A 23,768-nucleotide genomic window follows, 5' to 3' on the forward strand; every position below is an offset into this window, starting at 1 on the left:
CCTTTCACAAAGGTACCTGGTTATACAAGACTTCAGCACGAGGGCAGCTGGGCCAGAGGGCATGGAGACTTTGTCGTATCTCTGCAGCTTCTCAGTAAATCTGAAACTACTTCAAAATATGAACTATGTTTTATAAACGGTGGAGGGAGGGACCAAAAAAGTGGACAAAGATGAGTCAGGAAATTCAAGAATAGTGAGGCTCGCAGGTTTCGGAGTCGACCCCTGCTTCCTGGTTGGGGAGCAGAGAGCCCACCCGCGGCAGGGCCTCTGGAGCCACATTGTCCTGAGAAGACCACCCCCCAGCTCCCGTGGTCCTGACCTCAAGTCTGGCTCTGAAGCATCATTTCCCCCACCTCGCGGGAGGCCCAGCCCTCCCAGGGCCTCTGCAGAAGTGAGTCCTCAAGCCTGCTTCTTCCTTCCCTCTTGTTAGGCTCTCAGGCCCCCAGCACCCTCCGCGCTCCCTGTCCTCGACAGACTGAAGCCCCGGTGGTCATGGTCACCGACCCCACCCAGCCCCAGGGAGTGAAGCAGGGAAACACATTGTTGATAAAAAATCCTACATGGAGAGCCAAGACTTCAAACAGATCAACTTGAAGCTAAAGTGGGAAGGCCCACACCACTTCCCAACCACTCACAGCAGCTGCAGTGGGACCCCTGCCCTTTGGACGACAGAGTGCCACCCAGCTCGGGTACCAAGTGCCCCCCACCCCATCTGGGGCTCACGCCAGCCCTCCCCTCCCCGCCGAGGGAAGGGTCTCCGAGGGCCACTCCCCGGATCTCTTCTTGCCTCGGTGACCCCTCTTCTCCGTGTTTCCTCTCCGCGCGGGAGAAAAACGACGGGACGCCGTCAGACCCAAGGCTGCTCTGTGCTCTCCGTGCCGCAGTTAACCCTTTTCTGAATTATCTTTTGTTGCCATGAAATTGCTTAGAAGCCTCAGGCGTGGGCCCGTGGCCAGGTCTCCCGAGCCCAGGCACTGCCCTCTGGCCCGGCCCCCACTGAGGGGGCAAGCCTGGCCCAGGCCCAGCGGAGGTGGGACCCTCAGAGCGGGCATCGTTAGAAGTCAGGCTGGAAAGCACGGAGGGCTTCAGAGTGCGGGGGCTGGCGAGCTGCAGCCAGAGAGGCGCTGAATGAAGCAGCATCTGCCTGAGACGCCGTCTGCCCACCTCTGGTCAGTTCGACGTGCAGCTGGTGAGCCGGTCTGTCCTCAGCTGTCACATTGCTCTCTGAGGACAGGAGGGGCCAGGAGGAGCAGATGGCAGCAGTGGGGTCAGGCTGGTCACCTGGAATCTCTAGAACTTTTAAGGCTCCACCGGCCCAGGTGACCCGCCCCCTGAGTCCCTCTCCTGTACCTTGGGGTCGCCGCAGACCATCCTGAGAGTCCTGTCTGAGAGGGAGTCCTGTCTGAGAGGGAGCCCCACCTGGCCCTCCGCCTCGCAGTGCGCATGCAGGGGCAGCAGGGTCCGTGCTCCCTGGGCCGCCGCGGCCACCCCGGGGCCGGCAGAGGACGCCGGTCATCGCTCGGGAACTCGCTGATTGCTTCGTCTGCCGAGTGCCTGCACTCGCCCGCTCTCACCGCTCCGGGGCCACGTGTGACCCAGGTGCTAGGGAGGGTGCCCAGCACCCTTGAGCCGTCCTTCCTGGAAGGACGACTGAAACTCTGCGGCCGTGGTCTCCACCCCCGAGGACAGAGCTGGGCGTGGAGTCAGGAGTGCTGCCCTGGCTTTTAGGGCGTCTGGGGCACCCACTGGGCACTCAGGACGGGCACAGCGTCTCATGAACCTGCTGGGATCTGTCCTCCTGATGGCGCCCTGAGGAACAGACCGTTTCAGGCGTGGACAGCTGGCCCCTAGAGAGGCTGGCACTCAGACAGTAGGCCTGTGAGTCTGGATGGGAGTGAGCTAGGCTGTCTCCTCTCCATGTCTCACGCTTTCAGTTCTGGTCATGATGCTAGTGATTAAGATAACAAGGAGCAGTTGGTCACAAAAGGCCCCTGCAGAAGCCACGTGTGAGACCACTGCCCACGCGCCCACTCCCGCTGGTCAGCGCTCATCAAGCTGGCCCTGGAGGTCAGGCTGCTGTTCCCGTTTCATAGATGAGGAAACTGAAGCTCAGCAGAGGAATGGGTGGGGTTGAGCTTCACATCCAAGTTTTCGACCGCAAGCCCTGCCCTTTCCGCTGCACCACAGAGCCTTCCTGCGGCATTTCCCCGCTCTGATACTTAGGACCTTCTCTTTGTTGAAATCCCCATCCATCCTGCCGCAGTGTAAATACAGCTATGAAAATACATTACTGTGTGTTTGTTTTGTCTTGCTTTTACTGAGGGCATCAGAGCAAGCACACAGCATGGCCCAGCCCTGGAATGTTCCATGTTCGCTCTTCCTCGCCACCTGGTCCTTCGTCTGCTCCCTCCCTGTGCCTGGTGCTCCCCCAGGGTGTTTCTCAACGTCCCCCACCTTCCCTCAGCATCCTTGCTGCGCCTTCAGACCTCAGCAGCCAATCCTGTACCTCCAGCATCTCGTTGCCAAGTAACAAGCTTCCTACATTCATTAGAATCTCCATGACAACAAGTATTGCCAAAAGAGAGAGAACAAGAAGTTAGGTGGTGGTTGGAGGAGGTGGTGAGACCTTGTGTTCTGGGACATCCACGCAGTGGTCACTTGCTTGCTCTCAGGGTCCCCAGAGAGGTCACAAACAGCGTGGACCAGAACCTAGGAGACAACAAGTCACGAGGCCGATGTCAGCATGTGCGGCTGGAGGGTCTTCTCGGGGACGTTCCCTCAGGTCCCAGGAGGAGAGTCACAGGCATTCGTTTACGTGGGGTGGGCGGGGCCCGTGAGCACCTTTCTGTGGGCATTGCAGAAGGCAGCGGGTGATGGAGGGTTTTCCAGTCACTGCTCGAGGGAAAGAGCGGTGTGGGGAGGAAGTTAGGAAGCCTGGGCCCTCGGCCTGGAGCTCGCTCTGGCTTCTCCACCTGCCCATCCAAGGGCCTGACAGGCGGTTACCATGGGGCTCAGATCGAAAACCACCCGGATGAGAAGTTGGAGGGCAATCTCAGAAACGGGAGGGACTGAAAAGAAAGGGGGGGCCTGGGCCGGACAGGGCACCAAGGAGCAGCGGACCAGACCTTGGGGAGAGCAGGCCTGCCCGGCCTGCCCTGCCGCCTGCGGGCTGCCCTCAGCGCTCTCCCCACCCCCGCCCCCAGCGCACCAGACGGGCCCAGTCGCTGGTACTCCCCAAGGGAGGAAGGCCCCTCCCGGCCTCAGACCCAAACCCCCGAGGCCCAGCAGTGTTCAGGGGGCAGGCAGAGCAGACTGCCCGCACGGTCTGCCCCCACGTTTTTGCCTCCAGCTCTGCCCCTCTGCTTGGCCTGACTACCTGAACGTGGTTGAAGCTCCGGGCCCCCCAGAGACTGCACCCACCCCCCCCACCACGGTTGCACCAGGATCTGGGGGAAGGGTGCTGAGAGTCAGACTGGGGAGACAGGCTGGATGTGGCTTTCAGAACAGCATCTGCAGCGTGTGACTGAGTTCTCCTGCGACCCCACCTTGGACCTGGTAATCCCCTTTCCAGAAGTGCAGCCAGAAGCTGTCATCCGAGGCCCCAGCAGAGCTGGCCTGGGTGTTCATCACAGTCTTACACAAAATGGTAGGAAACTGGAAACCTCCAAAGGGTTAGTGACAGTGGGTGATGAGCCAGTTTTGTCTAATGCAGTCACAGAAGTTTATCAGTGATTCACAACAATGTTTCTGAAAATGTCTGAAGGTTTTTAAATGGAAAGTAAAAATGCTTACTACATAGTAAGTGAAAAGATGTAAAATGTATGTATAGTATCATCACAATTTTACGATGTCTATGGGTATAAGCGTGAATTGTAAGGAGCCTGGAAGAAATCAAGACGTGTAAGAAGGTCAGTGTCTGCTGGTAAGGCACACAGAGACAGGAATGGGCAGGGAAGCCTGGTGTGCTGCAGTCCATGGGGCTGCAAAGACTCGGACAGGACTGAGCCGCTGAACAACAGCAGAAGGCCTGTAGGGGATAGACATTTTCCTCTTTGTATTTTTGTAGGTTTTTCCAAGTTTTTTCTAATGAGCATGTTACTTTTGTTATAAGAACTAACCTTTTAAAAGCACTCCCCTCGGGCTACCACATGAAGTGTTTTTCACTCTGCTTTAGACTGAATGCTTATGTCCCCAAGTTCTTATGTTGAAATCCTAGCCTCAAGTGATGGTGGGAAGAGCTGGAGTCCTTGGTATGTGGTTAGGTCATGAATGGGATCAGTGTCCCCGGAAAGAGACCCTCGAGAGCCCCCTCACCCCACCCTCCATAAGAGGACATAGTGAGAAGATGCCGTCCATGAGCTGGAAACAAAGGCCCCACCAGATGCCGGATCTGCTGGCTCCTTGACCTTGAACTTCCAGCCTCCAGAACCACGAGGAATAAGCCCCACCCACCCCACCACCCAACCCCCACCACCACCCCACCCCCATCTATGATATGCCATGAAAGCTGCCAGAATGTGCTAAGACACGCATTATCTCATTTCATTTTTATAGCAGCTCAGTGATGTCGGTCCCCACCCCTCACCCCCCCGCCCCCGCCATTTTTCAGATGAAACAACCAAAGTTTGGAGAGCTTAAGTGACTTTCCCAAAGCCACACAGTTTATAAATAGCAGAACCAGACCCTGAACAACACTCCAAAACAGTTATCACAAGTTCAAGCTGTTGCCCAGGGTGAGTGATCTGTGATCTGTGTGGCTGTGGGTTTCTGATCTGAGAGTGCGAAAGCGCACCTTCCTGCTCTCCATCCGCGCCCTCGGCTGGCCTGGGAGCCTCTGCTCTGCTGGTTGGGCAGCCCTGGTCCAGCTCCTGAGCTAGCCGTCTTGGGGGGACCCTGCCTGGAGCCCCTGTGCCAGGAGGAGTGGACAGTGGTGGGGCCCTGAGCCTGGGCAGGGCGGTGGCGGCTTCTCCAGGGTCTGCCCCCAAGTAGTGAGACAGGAAGAGCGGGTCCCCCTGCTCCCACCAACGTGGGTCTCCTGCAAGCTCGCTGGCCAGCCTGCTGGGCCTGGTGGGCCCTGGGGCGCCGAGCTCTGGGAACCTCACGGCTCTGGGGCCGACCTGTGAGACCGGGTTGGGGGGATTCATGGAGGAGGGGAACCTCTCCTGCAGCCCTGGCCCCTCCTCTGTGCGTGACTCCTGCACGGATGTGCTGCTGCTGGGAAGGGGATGGTCCCGACGTGGGGGCGTCATCAGCAGGAGTGACCGGAGCGTGGTCAGTATGGCCCAGAGGGGGCCTGGGACATGCTCTGCACAGGGTGGCCGGTGCCCCCCCGCCCCGACTACTCTGGAGGACAGCGGCCTGGAGCCTGACTCCCCACCCCCGACTTTGCCCCACCTCCCAGATGGCGCTGCTGAGTCCTGTGCATGAACAGCACTGGAGTCCAGGCACAGGACTAATCCTGGGCCGCCACCAACACCCCACACCTGCCTTCACCGTCCCCTCGAGGTCTCTGCTTGGGTAACGGCCCAAGGCCTCGTGCCTTGGCAGGAGGCCTGACGGCACCTCGCAGGGGGGTCTCCCTGGTGGGTTTGTGTCCTGCCCCTCCAAAGGCCTCGGTGTCGCTGGTGTTCACACCAGTACCAGCCCACACTGCGGGTGCAGGGTCTCCAGTGGTGGGCTTTCAGAGAGGCCCGGAGTCCCCCAGACCCCGCCTGCCCCAGCCTGGTGGCCCTGGACCTCGGGGCCTGGAGCAGTAAGTGGGCGTGTTGGGTGACGTCGCCTGCATCCGCCTGACTGGACAGGCAGCCCTGGGCCTGGGGCTGAGAGCAGAGTGGGAGGGGGAGGTTGGCCGGGACCGTGGTGGGCCGGCTCGTGGCTGGGGCGGGCGTGGGACCGTGCGGCTCCAGTTCCCAGGGGCCTTGGGCGTGCCTCCCCCAGGCTCCTCTCACATCTGCTGTGCATCCCCTCTGGAAGCCAGGCCTCTGGCAACCAACCAACACAGAGGGCGTGACGCAGGAGGGAGGAGGGATAGGGTGAAGCAGGGCGGTCGGTCGTGGGCCCCTCCCAGGGCCTGGCACCTGCAGCCTCATGACTCAGGCTCCCGGCACCCATCTGCAGGGCTGCCGCTGCTGGGAGCCTCCCTATGGGGTCTTGGTGCGGGGCTGCGAGTGCTGGGGCTGTCCGTGGGCCCCCGCTGGCTCAGCACCTCTGCCCCCCGGATTGGTGGGGCAGTTTTAAGTCATGGATTTTCACTGGCACAAAGTCATTTCTTTTGGCTGATTGGTTGAAAAGGAGCCGAGGGTCCTGGCAGTAGAGCCGTCTGTGGGGACCGGGTCAGTGGGACGTGCCACCCCCGACACACACACACCCTCAGCTGTGGCTCGGGGCGGCTGTGCTCAGGGGCCTCTCTCTCAGAGGCCAGGGAAACAGCCCCCCAGTGGGAACCACATGTCCTCTGAGCGGGGCACAGCCTTCTCCGCTGGGGCCAGACTCAGTTGACTGTTCCGTCTGGTTTGCTGGAGCCCAAAGCCGGGTATGGAGGCCAAGGGGGTGGGGGTGGCCCGAGATCCTGTCCTGCAGTCTGCCCACAGCTCGGGTCTCCGGTCACCTCTGTCCTGACAGGCTGACAGAGTTTAGAGGCTGGCCAGGAAAGGGAAACGTTTAGTAAACCGTTATCGCAGGCCTGTCCTCAGCCCTGGGAACCCCCTGCCCAGTCTCGAGTCCCTCGAGGAGGAGAGTATGGGGCGTGATTGGGGGCACCAGGCCCTGCTGTCTCCCCGCTGTGTCTTGGCACAAGCCACGTGACGCTGGGCCTGCCTGTGCGGGACTGAAGCTCAGACGCTGAGGTCTGAGCCGTGGCTGCGGTGCTCAGGGGTCCGGGGCCCTGCGCAGGGGTGGTCAGCCCGTTGCCTCTGCTGGTCAGGGTGTGGCTCAGCCCTGTGCCTGTGGCCAAGTTCAGCAGCTCAGGCCACATCTGTGATCATCCCCAGGATACATTTCTGCGTCTGGGGCCATTCCCATGGCCGTGTGCCAGGGCTCTGCCCTCATACCACGACTAGAAATCACAATTTTCCAGGAGATAGTAACCTTGATAGTAGCCGATGTTAACTGACTTAATTGCGTCTCTTCGATTCTCATGAAGCCCTTGGTTTTTGCTGTGTTCCGGCTAACCGTATGCCTTCACGAACGTCTTGTTCGAGCTTTTGGCCGCTGCTTCCAGGGGGTGTTGCTCTTGATCCATGTGGTAGAGCCCCCTGGGCCTCACCGGGTGGCGAGTGTGCTTGCAGTATACTGGTGGCCTGAACCTGGGCAAGCGCTTTCCTGTCCCCCAGGGACTTTAATTCTGCGCGCTCCAACCTCTCAGCGTCTTCCTTCAGGATCCCTGCCTTCGGTGCAATGCTATAAAGGCTTTTCCCACAACAGAGTTGCGGGAGCATCCATGCCTGGCTTCTGCTAATTGTTGCGTGATTCACTTTCCACACCGCGCCTTTCCTCTGAAGTTGACTGTGTGTCTTCGTAGCCGACTTCAAATTTCCTTTGAAATGAAAGTGATTAATTGATCTATTAGTTCATTCATAGCATGCTGGGGAGGATACGGGAGAGAGGGGGTGACTCACAGATCGAGGTCCAGGAGAAAAGGACAGGTGCTGGTGGCAGGGGCTGCCTAGAGGGCTCCGCCTTTATCTCAGGGTGGGACCCTCGTCTCTGAGGCCAGAGGAGTGGGCGGAGGAACGGTTGCCTGGGGCAGGAGGTGGGTAGGGAAAGGGCTAGAGAAGAAGGCTGTGGGCTGGGTGCCCATATCTCCAGGGATACGTGGGTGGGCACAGCAGGAAGGAGCCGGGAGAAGGGCAGTGATGCCAGGCAGGTGCAAGCCGGACGGCAGGAGCCTGGCCAGGACAGGTGCGGGCAGGCTGTGACTTGCAGGGGCTGCCTGCCGGCGGGCCAGTAAAATCTGGAGCTAATACTCCACGGCCGTGTCCAAGGGAAGGTGGGTGTCAGGCAGAGAGGCCACAGCAGGAGCCAGCCGGGGGCAGGGAGTTGGTTCCCCGGGGGCAGAGCATTCTGGATTCGAGAAGAGACTGAGGCGGGGAGTGCCTGCCCCATCTGTGGACAGGCGCCGGGACAAGCGTAAACCACCCAATCACACAGCACATCTCAGTGCATGGCACTTTCTCCTGAATTTGCAAGAGGCAGAGGGTCCTCCCTGAGCCGGGTGGGCAGCCAGGACACGACCGAGGGGCGCCGGTGCCCCCAGGACAGGGCCTAACGGTCTCCCGTCCTCTCTCCACAGCTCAGTAGCCCTGCCGCAGGCCCGCCGGCCATGGACAGGACAGCCAGCCTGAGCGCCGCGGGCCGCCCCCAGCACACCTCCGCCATCCCCGTGCCCCGCGCTGCCTCGCAGAGCAGGACCCAGACCCCAGTGGCATCACCCCAGCTGCGGCCGCGCCAGGCCGGCCTGGCCCTGAGCCCCCAGCGGGCAGTCTCCCCAAGACTGGGCAAGGCCAGCGGCCCTTCCAGGGGCTCGTCCCCTAAGGCCCCCTGGGGGAGAGGCTCCCCCAAGGCCACGGGGGCACCGAGGGAGCTGTCTGAGGGGGTGGGAGCTCCCACTGGCTCCCCCTGGAGCAGCCCCCGCGCGGCCCCCAAGGTGGCCCTGGCCAGCCGGCCCAGATCGAGAAGAGCTGGAGAGACACGGGGCACCCCAGGGCAGAAGAGGGGGGCCCAGGAGGGGACCGTGACCCGCCAGACCCGCGGCAGGAGCCCCTCCCGGGCCAGCTCCCATGGAGACACTCAGATACCAGGGACTCCTGAAGCTCAAAAGCCCTCCAACCACCCAGGGAAAGATCAGAGAGACGTTCCCGGCACAAGTTCCGGGGTGCCTAGGCCTTTGGAGCCTGAACTGCAGATGGCTTCGGGGCCTCCCTCCCCGTCCTGCAGCCCCGTGCAGAGCCCACGCCCGGCCCTGGGGGCCGTCAGCTTTGGCTCAGCCCACACGCATGGCCAGCCTGTCACGGCCACTGTGGCCCCTTTCCGGTACAGGTAAGCTGTGGGGGGCAGCGGGGGGATGGAGCCTGGACTCGGGGGCCCGTGGAGGGGAGGGGCTGGTGGAGAGAACGGAAGGTGGAGGGGAGCGTGGGGGTGGGGGTGGGACCCTAAGGGGGCGCCAAGACCCAACTCTGAGCACGCCACGAGACACAGGCCCGGAGAGGTGCCCGCAGCATGCTCACTTCTTCAAGGACAGGTGTCAGGGTGTTGCGCGGCTCATGCAGCCAGCTACAGCCTGACCCGACTCATCTGGGCCAGCCGCCGCTGAGCGAGGCCTTCCCTCCATGGTCGTGAAATCCCCGCGGACCCCCAGGAGCCCCCAGGCTGCCCGCTCTCTACGCTTCCCAAGCTGCCCGTGTGCATCCCCAGGGGGCCAGCTTTGATGTGGTTGGCACCTTCAGTGGGGGCCGAGCCACCCTTCACCCCAGCACAGCCAACAAGCCAAGCTGCCCGCTCTCTTCAGATGCTGCAAGTGGAGCTCAGAGACGTGCTTCCGTCTTCTGTCCGTCCTTAACAATAACATATACCTCTTGTCTGAAACGGCCACTATTAAATAAGCAGTGTTCTGATTACCAAGTCTGGCACGGTTTCGAGATGCTTGAATGCAAATGAAGTGCTTTCCCTGACTAAGCGGACTTCCTGGGGTTTTCCTCTGGGCTGATTCCAGGATGAGCTCCCCCCCAGTTTGGGTCGAGAAGCCCCCTGGATGCTGGGTCCCCCGGGTGGGAGCAGCTGGGGTGGAGGAGGTGAGCGCACATTCATGTGAAGCCAGAAGTGTGGCTTGACCCCTGGAAGGTCTTGGGCTCCCCTGCTCCACGTAACAGACATGGGCCGGGACAGGGGTACGCCCCTCTCACCTCATACCCAGCCTTCTGCAGGGCGCTGCACTCAGTTACGGACTCCACAGTCTAGAAGGGCATTGGTGCAAGGAAAGCACACTGAGAGGAAGGCTGCCAGGGTGATAGGGACCCAAAGAGGCCCTGAAGGGTGTGCCGGCGAGGAAGCAGTCTGCCCTGGAGAAGGGTGGCGAGGCGAGCGAGGGCTGCTCTGAGGAACGTGCAGGCTTGTCATGTGTGTGACGAATTAGACGCACCTGGTGCGGCTCCAAAGCGCTAAGTCCGTGTCACAGTGTCTACAAGTTAGCAAGAACTTTCCAGCAACCGAAGAGGCTCAGATTATCCACCAGCAAGTGTCCCGTGGGGACCCCGCCCCTGGGGGCACCCCGGCGTGGCCCGCATGCCCCCCCGCCCCCGTGAGCTTCTGGACTTGATTCTCAAAGCGGTCAGGGCCCATCCTGGGACTGGTCCCTGCCCGTGAGCTGCTTCCCTGCGACTCTGGGGCCTGTGTCTCCTCCCAGACTGCCTTCGCACCAATCCATCTTTGGGGAAATGTGTCTCTGACTCCACGGTCCCAGATTTTACATGATCTACCCTTCAGGCCTCCTGGCAGATGTAGAATCTGACATTTGCCAAGGAGGCCAGCTCTTTTTCCTCTGAACATCTCCGTCAGAACTAAACAGACATTTTTCTCCGCTTAGGACACCATTGTGTCCTGACACCTCAGCAGGGATCTTCACGTCCCACCTCTCAGACCGTTTCAGGCCTGTGTTAGTGTTACAGGAGGGTCGTGGTTCAAAAGGCAGCCTGGGACCGAGGACGCCCCACGGGCTATGTGGAACCGCAGGCCCCTCCCAGACGTGTCTGCGCCCAGGGGTCACAGACACAGTTTCCACGGAGACCTCCCCGCGCCCCACGGCCGGCCTCTGCACAGCTCCAGCCTGCCGGGTCTCAGAGGGCTCAGTTTCCCTGACCCCAGGCCCCTCCTGCTCCTCCAGGGAATGAAGCCGCGGTGTTTCCTCCTGCCTCCTTGGGAGATGTCCCTTCCTCACGGCCCGGGCAGCCACCCTAGACACGCAGGACAGACACGGCAGAGACGCCTCTGTCTGCTCTGCAAACCCTGGTCCTGCCCATCTGCTTCCCGCGTCCCTGTCCTCACCCTTCTCTGCTCCACGAAGAGCCCAGGCCTGAGGCTGAGGGTTAGGGTGAGGGTTTAGGAGGGTGCGATAGTGTCTCGAGGATCAGGCATGGGTTTTCTTTTCTCTGGTTCAACTTCCAACCAATGTCCTGCATAGACGGTGCCATCCATTCCAGCTGGGATCACGGGGGGATGCAGGGCCTGGCTGTGTGGGGTGGAGGAGGTGAAAGGGCGCCGCTCCTGAGGTCAGAGCCCTGAGGCTGCCCACCCCCACTGCCTGGGGTGGGCGCACTGCCCCGTGCACCCCCTCTCGCCCTTGCTCACAAGAACAGTGACAATCAGTGTAACAGCCAGGTACTCCTATTCACTGCCCTGGCCCCTGCCCGCTGGGTCGGGGTGCTCAGCTGTGTGTGGTGTGCATGTGTGGTGTGTGTGTGGTGTATGTGTGTGGTGTATGTATGTGTGTGTGTAAGTGTGGTGTATGTGATGTGTTTGTGTGTGGTGTGTGTATGTGTTGTGTGTGGTGTGTATGTGTGTGGTGTGTGGTGTTTGTGTGGTGTTTGTGTGTGGCGTATGTATATGTGTGTGTGGTGTGTGTGTGGTGTGTGGTGTATGTGATGTGTGGTGTGTGTGTGGGGTGTGTGTGGGGTGTGTGTGGGGTGTATGTATGTGTGTGTGGGGGTGTGTGTGTGTGGTGTATGTGATGTGTGGTGTGTGTGTGGGGGTGTGTGATGTGTGTGGTGTGTGTGTGTGTGTGGTGTGTGTATGTGTTGTGTGTGGTGTGTATATGTGTGGTGTGTGGTGTGTGTGTGGTGTTTGTGTGTGGTGTATGTATATGTGTGTGTGTGTGTGGTGTGTGTGTGTGTGATGTGTGGTGTATGTGATGTGTGGTGTGTGTGCGGGGTGTGTGATGTGTGGTGTGGTGTGTGTGTGTGTGTGGTGTGTCTGTGGTGTGTGGTGTGTGTATGTGGTGTGTGTGGGGTGTATGTGGTGTGTGTGATGTGTGGTGTGTGTGTGTGTGACGTGTGGTGTATGTGATGTGTGGTATGTGTGATGTGTGGTGTGTGTGATGTGTGTGTGATGTGTGGTATGTGGTGTGTGTGTGGTGTGTGGTGTATGTGATGTGTGGTGTGTGTGTGTGGTGTGTGTGTGGTATATGTGTGGGGTGTATGTATGTGGTGTGTGTGGTGTGTGTATATGTGGTGTATGTGATGTGTGGTGTGTGTGTGTGATGTGTGGTGTATGTGTTGTGTGGTGTGTGTGTGGTGTGTGGTGTATGTGATGTGTGGTGTGTGTGTGTGGTGTGTGTGTGGGGTGTGTGTGGGGTGTATGTATGTATGTGTGTGGGTGGGTGTGGTGTGTGGTGTATGTGATGTGTGGTGTGTGTGTGGGGGGTGTGTGATGTGTGGTGTGTGTGGTATGTGTGTGTGTGTGTGTGTGGTGTGGGGGGTGTGTGTGTGTGTGTGGTGTGTGTATGTGTTGTGTGTGGTGTGTATGTGTGTGGTGTGTGGTGTGTGTATGTGTTGTGTGTGGTGTATGTATATGTGTGTGTATGTGGTGTGTGTGTGTGTGGTGTGTGTGTGTGTGTGTGGGGTGTGTGTGTGGGGTGTGTGTGTGGGGTGTATGTGTGGGGTGTATGTATGTGTGTGGGGGGGGTGTGTGTGTGGTGTGTGGTGTATGTGATGTGTGGTGTGTGTGCGGGGTGTGTGATGTGTGGTGTGTGTGTGTGTGTGTGTGGTATGTCTGTGGTGTGTGTGTGGTGTATGTGTGGGGGGTGTGTGTGTGTGTGTGGTGTGTGTATATGTGGTGTGTGTGATGTGTGGTGTGTGTGTGTGTGATGTGTGGTGTATGTGATGTGTGGTGTGTGTGATGTGTGTGTGGTGTGTGTGTGTGTGAGGTGTGTGTGTGTGGTGTGTGTGTGGGGGGTGGGGTGTGTATGTGTGGTGTGTGGTGTGTGTGTGGTGTATGTGTGGGGTGTGTGTGTGTATATGTGGTGTGTGTGATGTGTGGTGTGTGTGGTGTGTGTGTGTGTGTGTGTGTGTGTGGTATGTCTGGTGTGTGGTGTATGTGTCGGGGGGGTGTGTGTGTGTGGTTGTGTATATGTGGTGTGTGTGATGTGTGGTGTGTGTGTGTGTGTGATGTGTGGTGTGTGTGTGTGTGATGTGTGGTGTATGTGATGTGTGTGTGGGGGGGTGGGGTGTGTATGTGTGGTGTGTGGTGTGTGGGGGGGGTATGTGTGGTGTGTGTGTGTGTGTGTGATGTGTGGTGTATGTGATGTGTGGTGTGTGTGGGGGGGTGGGGTGTGTATGTGTGGTGTGTGGTGTGTGGGGGGGTATGTGTGGTGTGTGTGTGTGGGGGGTGTGTGTGTGTGGTTGTGTATATGTGGTGTGTGTGATGTGTGGTGTGTGTGATGTGTGTGTGATGTGTGGTGTGTGTGTGTGTGATGTGTGGTGTATGTGATGTGTGGTGTGTGTGGGGGGGTGGGGTGTGTATGTGTGGTGTGTGGTGTGTGGGGGGTATGTGTGGTGTGTGTGTGTGTGTGTGTGATGTGTGGTGTATGTGATGTGTGGTGTGTGTGTGTGTGTGATGTGTGGTGTATGTGATGTGTGGTGTGTGTGTGTGTGATGTGTGGTGTATGTGATGTGTGGTGTGTGGGGGGGGTGGGGTGTGTATGTGTGGTGTGTGGGGGGGTATGTGTGGTGTGTGTGTGTGTGTGTGTGATGTGTGGTGTATGTGATGTGTGGTGTGTGTGGGGGGGGTGGGGTGTGTATGTGTGGTGTGTGGTGTGTGTGGGGGGTATGTGTGGTGTGTGTGGGTGTGTGTGGGTGGTGTGGTGTGTATGTGTATGTGTGTGTGTATGTGTGGTGTATGTGATGTGTGGTGTGTGTGTGTGTGGTGTTACTCAGCCCTCGCCTAGTAATGTCCCACTGCCTTCTCACCAGTAGACTGCGCCCCCTCTGGAAAAGGCCAGGTTTAAGCTCATTGTTCCATAGACATCTCACCGCCGGCAGCACGCAGCAACTGCTCCCAGCAAGGTTGGGCCCCCCTGCTCCCTCTGAGCCTGCCCTGTCCCCAGTGCGGGGCCTGCAGACCCACGAGGGCCGGGTCGCCTGCGGGAGTTTGCCGGCCAGCAAATGCCCCCACAGCCCTGGACTCTCAGGCGGGTCTGGGCCTGGAGGGCATCTCCTCGGCCCCAGACCCAGTGAGGGGGAGAGAGGAGGTCCCTCGGGTCTCTGACCCCCTCCGGCCACCCCAGAGCTGGGAACGGTCAAGCCTGGAGGGGGAGGCAGCCCCAGTCCCACGGCCCAGGCCAGCCATCGATTTCTCCTCCTGCTCACACGCCCCGCCAGCCCCTCAAGCTGCCAAAGGGCCCATTTAGCTGGAGACACTGCCGGGCAGGCGGGCGGCTGGGAGAGCCCGGGTAATTGCCTATAATAAAAGCTCTCGGAGCCTTTGTTCCTGGGAGGACTGTACCCGGGGGCTGTGCTAGGAGGCCTGTGTGCACTTGGGAGCTGGTGCTTGGAGACCCGCCCTTCCTCCCTGCCGCCAGGATGGGCCCAGAGAAGACTCCGCCCTCGGGGGGTCACAGAGACCCAGCTGGGTCCTCCCCACCTCCTGCTCCATCCTCCTCACCCCTGAGCTCTCTGGAGGGGTCAGCGGCCTCTACCTCAGAGCGCAGCCCTCCCGCGGGTGCACAGGGCAGCCTGGGGGCAGGGACCTGGCAGGACACAGACCCCCAGGCCAGGGTTACTCGGAGTCCCTCTGCCCCGGGGTTATTCACGGTCCAGGGACTCCGGGACTCTGAAGGGTGACTGGCGTCAGGCGGGCCCCTGCCCTCAGGTGCCCCTGGCCTAAGTAACTCTGGCAAAAAGGCCTGCTGCCCACCCCAGGGGTGTATATGCCCATCGGGGCACAGCAAAAGGGAAGGCCCGAGCTCCGAGGGGAGACGCTGGAGGCCAGCGCAAGTGACCGTGAGTGACCCCGTTCTCTGTCCTGCAGGGTCCAGGCCGACCCGGAGCCGGGCCCCCTCAGCCAGGGCAGCTGGGCCTCTGACGGCTACTCCAGCCCCTCTGGGGTCGCTGAGGAGAAACTCTCGAGCCTGGGTAAGTGCTCCGGGGCGGGGCTCCTCTGGGGGCGGGGCTTCCCCGGGGTGGGGTGGGGGGACGCTCCCTTGGGGGCGGGGCTCCTTCCGGGGGCAGGGCTCCCTCCAGGGGCGGAACTTCCTCTGGGGCGGGGCTCCCTCTGGGGGCGAGAGGTCAGAGTGCAGCGGGGACTAGAGAAGCCCAGCTCCCTGGCCCCAGAGGCCCTTGGGCGTTAGGACGCGGTAACCAGGAGACCGTGCGGACTGTGTCTACATCAGAGCTGCCAGTGTAATGGCTTCCTCATGCTTGTGCCACACAGCCAGGGCGTGGCATCGCCAGCCCAGGAGTGGGGCGAGGATTCCCTGGCTACATCTGGGAGCCCCAGGCTGCTCGGCCAGAAGGCCCCTCACCAGCTCGAGCGCCGTGTCTGGTGGAGGGCAGGCGGGGTTCTCCACGGTGCGAGGTGCAGGGCAGCTTTGCGAGGTGGGCTTCACAAAGAGAAGACTCCCCTTCATAAAGGAAGAGAGTCCCCCACCTCCTGCAAGCCTCCTGGGCAGCGGGCAAGTCTCTCCGCCTTGCGGTCAGTGTCCACCTAGGCCAAGGACACCCCAGGCTCTTTGATGGGTGGGATGGGCAGAGATTTGGGGCCTGCTTTTGCTTTGTGGGGGGCCTGTACTCTGAGCCTGAAGAAATGGAGATGAGAGGAAGGGAAGGGAGTTTGTAGGGCCGCACTCACTCGTCACTGCTCTTGTTCAACCAACAAACCATCAGGCCGCTCATGCAGCAGGGAGACGCTTTCCGTGACGACGTGCCCCCAAGCAGGGTGCTGGGCGCCGCCTTTGTCCCAAGTGGGTCCACCGCCAGCTGCTCCTTCCGCGTGTGCCCTGGGCAGTGTGGGGTGTCCATGCCAGTGCCCAGGCCCTCCGCACACCCACCGGCTGTGCGCTGGTCCCATCTGCTGACACGCCCCTTTGTTGCTGTCACGCGGACATTGCCTGAGTCTCCATTGGATCTTACTTTGGGAAGCCGGGGCCAGGGTCCCCAGCGCCTGCATATGAGGCCACGTGGGAGAGGACCAGGAGGGTCACCCCAAGATCGGCACAGGTGGTTACTTCCACTTCACGCGTGTGCAGGTACTGAGCCGGCAGGGAGTGGCAGGGTCTGCTCTCATCCCCCGGCTGTGCATCCTCGTGTCACTGGGGCACAAGCCTCTGCCCACCAGCCTCTCCCTTGAGACTGATTTGCATTTCTCCTCCCTCTCTTGTTGAGCTGACTCCATCTTTAAGCCACACTCAGTTGTTCACACCTTGTGGATTTAGGAGAGAAAACCCCAGATCTGGTGCTTCCTCCCAGGGCAGGAGGGGCTGGAACACCGCCCTGGGGCTCCCAGGCAGCCACGTGCCACCCTCCACCGACTCTCCCAGGATCCTCGGGCCGGATCTGGGTCTCCAGGCCGCAGAGGCCTTGGGCTCAAGGGCACTGAGGGTCACAGCCCTAACAGACGGTGTATGCATGCTAAGTCACTTCTGTTGTGTCCGACTCTTTGCGAGTCCATGGACTGTATCCTGCCAGGCTCCTCTGTCCATGGGATTGTCCAGGGAAGAATACTAGAGTGGGTTGCCATTTCCTCTCCAGGGGATCTTCCCCACACAGAGATCGAACCCACACCTCTTTACATCTCCTGCATTGGCAGGCAGGTTCTTTAGCTCTAGCGCTACCTGGGAAGCCCTTATGGACAGTGAGGCTGCCCTAACGGACGGTAGCCTCGCCCAAATGTGATCTCATCTTCTCCAGGAAGAGAGGCTCAGGGAGGGAGGGTAACCTGCTCAAAGTGGCGTCTGTGGTTCATGAGCAGCTGAGCTGAGACCACGACCGCTGCCTCAACTCCCCAGACGCCGGGAGGACCAAATGCTGGTGACAGCCGCTGTTTCCTGAGCATCTACTATGTGCAGGGCACAGCACCAGGTGCTGCCCACGAAGTGCCTCGTAAGCACGTGACACAGGCTTCACCATGGGCCTGCTGTCCTGCTGCAGGCAGGGGGCTCAGAGAGGTTCTGCAAAGACCTTGTCTGAGGACACACAGCAAAGGCTGTCCGGGACTGGAGCCTGGGCCCCGCCTTCTCGTGTGCTGGGCTCAGCTGGGCTTTCCTCACCTCCGCTGGTGGGACAGTCCCCCCACCCCCCGGCCCCGGCCCCAGCCCAGCCCGAATGCCACTGGCTCTGCATCCCAAGCCTGTTTTGTTTGCACTGGGCTAACCCCCCTTCCCACCCGCCTTCCCACCCTCTGGGGACTTTGAGGCCGGGCGTGTGTCCCAGCCATCTGTGAAGAGAGGATGCACAGACAATCGATGGGAAGCACAGCCCATGCTCCAGGCAGGCGGTGTGGGCTGTGGTCTCAGGGGCAGGGCTTCCATGGGGCCAGAGGGATGTGGAGGTGGGGACCCAGGCCCCACTGGGCATCGTGGCCTTGCCTTTGCTGGCTGTGCAGCCTTGGGCTGGTTCCTGGCCTCCCTGTGCCTCCGTGATGACACCTGCGCCTGCTTCCGAGGGCTTCATGGGGCTAAAAAGTACCCGCACAGGCGAAGCCCTGAGAAGCTTTGCCCAGCACACAGAGCTGCTCAGCGCGTGCTGACCTGCTGCTTCGGCTTGGTGGGGCAGACTAGGGGTTGGGGGGGGGCATGCTCCTAAGGTGCCCACCTTTCAGGTGGCGGGGCAGGAGGTTGGGACATCCCAAGGTGGTCCAGCGAGGATTGGAGTCCAGCCTTCAGAGATCACGCTCTAGGCTGTCCCAGCCGTGACCTCACTGCAGGGTTGTGGGGGACGTTCCAGGTCCTGGGCACCCCGGGAGGCTGGACAGCTCTGAGACGGCCAGTGAGGTGGAGCCTGGCTTGGGGAGGGTTAGGGAGGGAGAGGCTGGAGCAGTGAGGTCACTGAGGAAGCCGGCGGGGAGGAGGGACGGAAAACCCAAGGGGTCTGGACTCAGTTTCTTTGGGGGGAGGGAGGAACCTGGGGATTCTGGGATGGGACTTGTCTCCAGGCAGGGGGTTCAGCCCATTTCAGTGGAGGGTCAGAATCAGCAGAGGCCGGGCAGCTTGGGCCCCCAGACCACTCCCACTCTAGAAGGGACATCAGGGGTTCTCAGGTGTTTGCACCCATGAGTACGGAGTAGGCACGGCCTGGCTTCCCAGTTTCCTGTTCTGGCCAAGAGCACGGGGCCCTGTGTTATCCACCTCCAGAGAGTTATACTCAGTGAACCAATTTTTATTCAGCACCAAGTACATGTCAGGCTCTGCTCTAGACACTTGGGTACATCTGGGGACAAAACAGGCACAAACTTTGCCCTGTGGGGCCTCTGTGGCCATGATGCTGTGCAGTGTTCACATCCAGGGACAAAGCAGGCACAGACTTTGCCCTGTGGGGCTTCTGTGGCCACAGAGCTGTGCAGTGCTCAGCCTGTGCAACTGCACATGAGCTGCACTGAGGCCCCGTGGTGAAGCCCCAGCTCTGGAATGTGCGAACATCCCAGCAAGCAAGGGCAGGGCTCTGGTTTTGGGAAGCCCCCTGAGAACATGAGCAGTGGCTGTTTTCAGTGTGGGGAAGGATGGTGAGAGGGAAGGTGCTCACTGCCCACCGTGGTCTTTCTGGAGGCTGCAGCCTGGTCCCTGTGTTCCGTGCCTGCCCGTCCTGGACTCAGCTCCTCCCAGCATGGCTTTGAGATCCAACCTCTGGCCTCAGATGAACTGGCGCTCATTCCTCTGCAGGCTGTGGATGGATCTCAAGGGTGAGGGTGCTTACTGAGGGGAGGTGGGCCAGGTCACTTGCGGTCTCTCCAGACCAGACTGCTCTGTCCAACCTTGGGACAGTTTTCCAGGGAGCAGGGGGACAGATAGGAATCCCATCTGGGGTGGGGGCTGTTTGGTAGGTCCTCACCACTATCCATCCTTCTGTGACTGGCGAAAAGACCTCGCCTCCGGGGTTGTCCTGAAGACTCAGCTTCACAGGGCTTTGCCCCTCCCGCCCCTCCCGCCCCTCCCGCACCCCAGCAAAGACAGGCAGGTCCTCTTCCCAGCTTCTGGGGAGGCTGGGCTGATAAAGAGCCCTCCCAGCCAATGACGGGCAAGGCTTCAGTCCCTCCCTGGGCACCACTGAATGGGCAGAAACGGGTATAGAGCATCCGCTGCCCACAGCTCCCCACCCCCCATGAAAGGATTAGGGTCCCTGCTGAGAGACTCCCCACAAGAAGACAGCCTGCAGCCCACCCAGAAGGAGCTCTGGGAGACGCCATGGAGAGTGAGGGGATCTGGACACAGTGACCAGGAGGGTTAAGGGCTGAGAACGACCCCGGATCGTAACATTCATTCCCTGCTCATCCTTCAAGGGGCAAGAGGAATCCAAACCCTGCCTTCCTGGGTCTCCAGGGGTGCGGCCAGGAGCTTCAGAGCGAGCTGAAGATGACTGCAACGGCAGGGCAGGGGGCGGGTGGGTGCAGGGCCACCCCAGGCCCGGGGCTGTCCCTGCCCGGAGAGCCGGCTCTGGGAACAGAAGGATTGAGGTCACAGTGGGAGGGACCTCCAGCTGGAGGGGCTCGGCCCCAGGGTGGAGCCGGTCCACAGTCCAGGCAGGAGCTGCACCCCATGAGCTTGCCGCATGCTTCCTCCCTGGGAGGCTGGGCCTCCGCGGAGCTGAGGGGGTGCGGGTACAGGACGGAAGCATCTGGGATGAGATCAGGCTCACGTGGGAAGGCCGAGTCCCTGGCCCCTCTCCTGTGGGTATTCCGGGCATTCGCAGGGTGGTTTGTCAGTGCCAAGGGGTTGCACCATTCATTGAGATAGGAGCCCCACTGCACTCTTCTGTTACATTTAATGCCTCGTTTAAAACCTAACAGAGCTCTGGTAAAGCACAGAGGTGCCACCTGAGAAGCATGGGAGGGGAGTGTCCCTCCAGAGGGGAAGAGGCGGGCTTGTTAGCTCAGCCGGAACCTCGGGAACCTCGGGTCGGTGGAGGCGTCTCCTTTCTGTTGAGGCTGGCTTCAGTTTTTTGGCATCAAGGACCTCTTTCAGAACCTGATGGACCCTACGATATGTCTTTCAGAGAGATGAACGTGTTCACAGCACAAAACTTGGGCATCTGACGGTTGGTTTATGGACTTTCTGTATCCAGTTGGTGAGCACTGACTTAACAGATTCTGCTCTGTTGGCAGTGAGGTCATAACAGGGCTGCCAGACCACCTGGGTTTGGCCCGGTGTTTCCTTCATCTGGCTTTTGGGTTTCGTGGCCCACAGCGAGGTAATAGGGTTCCGTGTAAGAGCACCAGTTCCACCATAGAGCAGAAAACTGAGTAAAGCTGTCTTTGAGGTTCTTCTGAGCGTTGTGGTTCAGTGGCCTTAGAATAGCCAGCCCTGCGTGGGCGGGTCACAGAGGACACGCTCACACGTGCGGTTCACGGGTCTCCATCCCACACGACTGCACACAGCCAGCAGACGCTGCCTGCCCCATCTCCTGCCTGGAGTTCCTGCCACCAGCGCACCCCCCCACCCCTGCAGCCTGCAGTTGCTATGACAACCGATGGCTGGTCCTGGTCTCAGGATGCTGTACCTGGGCCTCATGGAGCTCCTCTGGGGCCCAGTATGCAATGCACATCCCAGCAGGTGTGTGGGCGACGGTTGCCATGGGCAACACAGAAGCCGAGCCTACCTGGGAGACATCACCTTCTTACCCTGGTCTCTCTGTCAGCTGGGAGCTGGCCTCTGACTTCACCAAGTCCAGTTTCAGACTGAGTCCTGGATTAGGTGCTTCCTTCCGCCCCTCCAGCTGGAAGCCCACCCCCACTCCCAGCGGACCTCTTCCTGACCAGCCAAAGTGCAGAGAAGGTAGACATTCTCTTAAGGCCACACAGTGAGTCTTGAAGAGAACCCAGGGCGCCCAGCACTTGAGAATAGGGAAGCCCCCAAGGGTCCTCGATGGTTAGGGCTGCCAGGCCCCCCGGAATTGACCAGGACCCCAGGACAGAGGTCCTGCGGCTGAGCCATGAAGGGACCTCGGTGCTGGGCATGGAGGAGGAGACCTCCACCCCGCCCCAACCCGGGGTTCTGCGGGCCAGGCCAAATGTGACTGCCGGCCTGGATCTGGCAGACCCTAGGCGGGTGGGATGGGCGTCCGGACCCCAGGGGGCACCTGGACAGGTAGGAGGGGTGGGGCCTCCTTCCCGACGCCCATACCCCCCGGCAGGACCCTGGCCTCCTACCCCACCAGGACCCTGAGTTTCCTGCTATGGGGCTCCACACTTGTTGGGATCACATGTGGTTGTTCAGTAAGTCCCCAAAACAGCAGAACTGGCGGGCAGACGTGAGTGCCCCGCCTGTGTTCCAATCCTGCCCCCCGCAGCAGCCTGCAGGGTGGTCCTGGTTAAGCGTGTTTCTCTGTAAAACAAAGACAATGACAGCAGTGGATTCGGAGGGTTTGATGGAACTTGCCCACCACGTGTCTCGGGGGTCCCTGGCAACAGCAGGTGCCTAGTGGCAGTGAGACCCCTGGCCCATAGCTCACAGGCACCCACAGCCCTTGCTGAACGCCACGGAGGAGAGGCGCAGGCGGCCCAGGCAGCTTCAACAGCAGAAGTGTATTTCTCATGGGTCTGGAGGCTGGGAAGTCCAAGGTCAGGGTGCTGGCCGTTTCAGTTCCTGGTGGGAGCTCTCATCTTGGGGACAACCGTCGTCTTGCTGTGTCCACACACAGCTCAGAGGAAGCAAGCACCCTGGTGCCTCTACTTATAAGACACAAGGGACCCACCCTTGTGACCTAATGACCTCCCAAACGCACTATCTTCAAGCACGTCACACTGGGGATCAGTTTCAGCTTGTGAATTTGGGGGGACGTCAACACACAGTCTGTAACGGGGGGCTTACGATTTAGCTGGAGGGAAAGGACCTTTCTGCCTTGGATATGACTGGGCAGGATTTGTCTACTCGCCCCCCTGACTGTAACAGGTAGAGAGGGAAGTTCAAGATCAGTGTGGGATGTAGCCAGAGAAGGTGGCCCTGAGGCTGGGCCTTGAAGGGTGAATTGGAGTTGAATTCATATACGAGAAGGCATTGGGAAGAAGGGCAGATATAGGTGGGATTCAGCCTGGACCAGAGGGTGGGTAGGAGAGCATCAGAGCCAAGCTCCGAGTCTGCCTTTTGGTTGGCACTGCCCTCCATGGTGGTCGATAACCAGGGTCGGCGAGGGGGACAGTCCTTCCCTGGGAGGCCATGGGGTCACTGAGTCAGAGCTGCTCACTTCTGCCCACTGTCGTGGGGTTCTGGCTTTATGCGGGGGTCCTGGGTGTCTGCTCAGAGGAGGAGGGGAGCCCCAGTGTCTGGCTGTGCATGCCAGGCGCCCCCATGGAGGAGCGGAGGGCCCGTGTTCTAGCCCGGGGTCAGGACACCCGGCGAGCGTTCGGGAGACAGAGCCAGAGGCCGCAGCCCAGCCTCAAGTCACCTTCCCTCCCAGGTCAGCAGCCCTTCGGCTACGGTCCCCATCCTGGAGGCCTGCATACCCTGAGCAGCCAGCCCCTGAGGCGGGGGCCTGCACCTTCCCAGCCCAGGAGAGCCTGGCCCTCCAGGGGGGCTCCCGCCTCAGCCCTGGGCCCTGGGGCCTCCCTGGCCCGGCCCCCACATCACACGACGGCAGGCTCACCCCACCGTCGGCATGCCGGCCCAGGACGGGTGCTTTACCAGGAACAGGGGCACCCATCCTCCAGCAGTCCTCCCCGAGATGCCGGGCCAGAGGTACACAGGGACCGCAGCCCCGGCTCCACCCCCGACCTTCCGTTTCCTGGGCCCCATCTTCCCCAACACAGGCAGACGGCAAACCTCTCTTCTGGGCCCCACCTGTGACCTTGAGCCCATGAGCAAACCCCCAACCCAAAAGTTCAGGGAGCCCCCAGGCCAGGGAGGCTGAGCCAGGGCCCCGCAGAGTCCACAGAAATGTCTCAGGCCCTGGAAAGCTGAGGCTGGGAGGAAGCGAGTAGGTCAGTCTGGGAGGGCCTGGACAAGGTGTGAGCCAGCTGGGGCTCCCATGCTGGATCACTGCGTCCACTGGTTGCTTTTCTCCTCTAGTAGGAAGCAGTCCACCCACCCTGGAGGGCAGGATTGCCCGGTGCAGGAGGGGATGTGAAGACTTCTTGCCCACTTGTGCCAGAGGCCCCCGAGGTATGCAGCGCAGAGACGGGGAAGGAGAAGGTCTCAGCTGTGACCCGTCCGGAGGTCACAAGGACGGGAGCTTCCCGCAGGGGCAGGGAGAGGGACTGCTGGCTCCCTGGGCCCAGGGCTGCAGGGACCGGAGGGAAGGTGTGGCTGGGAGCCGTCCCGGGGCCTGGCTGCCATTCCGGCCCAGCTGCGCCGACTCTCACCACGGGCACCAGAGGTCACCGCTGTTGACAGCCGCACACATCTGTTCTGAGTCACGCACCCGTTCACTCCGCCTCTCGTCATTCTCCAAGTATTCCCGAGAGCCTGCTGTGCGCAAAGGGCGGTGGTGGGTTCTGGGAAAAGATCATGGTCGGTAGACCAGCCGAGGGTGGATCCTCGGGAATCACAGACCGGTGGATGAAGCCTGCTGACTGGATGCCGGGAAATTATCACATCAGCTGTAGAAAAGTGTGTGGGGAGTCAGGAGAGGCGTGCAGAG

General features: G+C 60.5%; 1 protein-coding gene across 5 annotated transcripts in view; it reads left to right on the forward strand.

Moving 5' to 3' along the window:
* Positions 1-23,768, forward strand: part of NAV1 (neuron navigator 1) — a 199,133-nt gene that overhangs the window by 48,870 nt on the left and 126,495 nt on the right. For 4 of the 5 annotated variants that reach the window (XM_086342972.1, XM_086342973.1, XM_086342975.1 and 1 more), the window contains exons 2-3: positions 8,291-9,036; positions 15,016-15,119. In XM_086342972.1, coding sequence (XP_086199098.1) covers positions 8,321-9,036; positions 15,016-15,119 — 820 coding nt within the window. In that variant the 5' untranslated portion in view covers positions 8,291-8,320. Of the gene's footprint in view, positions 1-8,290; positions 9,037-15,015; positions 15,120-23,197; positions 23,291-23,768 lie in introns of all 5 variants that reach the window. The other variant, XM_086342980.1, reaches the window with a different exon arrangement.

The sequence above is a fragment of the Bos grunniens genome, chromosome 16 (genome assembly GCF_055505025.1).
Source record: "Bos grunniens cultivar Pamir isolate PY7600 chromosome 16, Bosgru_T2T1.0, whole genome shotgun sequence".
Classification (NCBI taxonomy): Eukaryota; Metazoa; Chordata; class Mammalia; order Artiodactyla; family Bovidae; genus Bos; species Bos grunniens.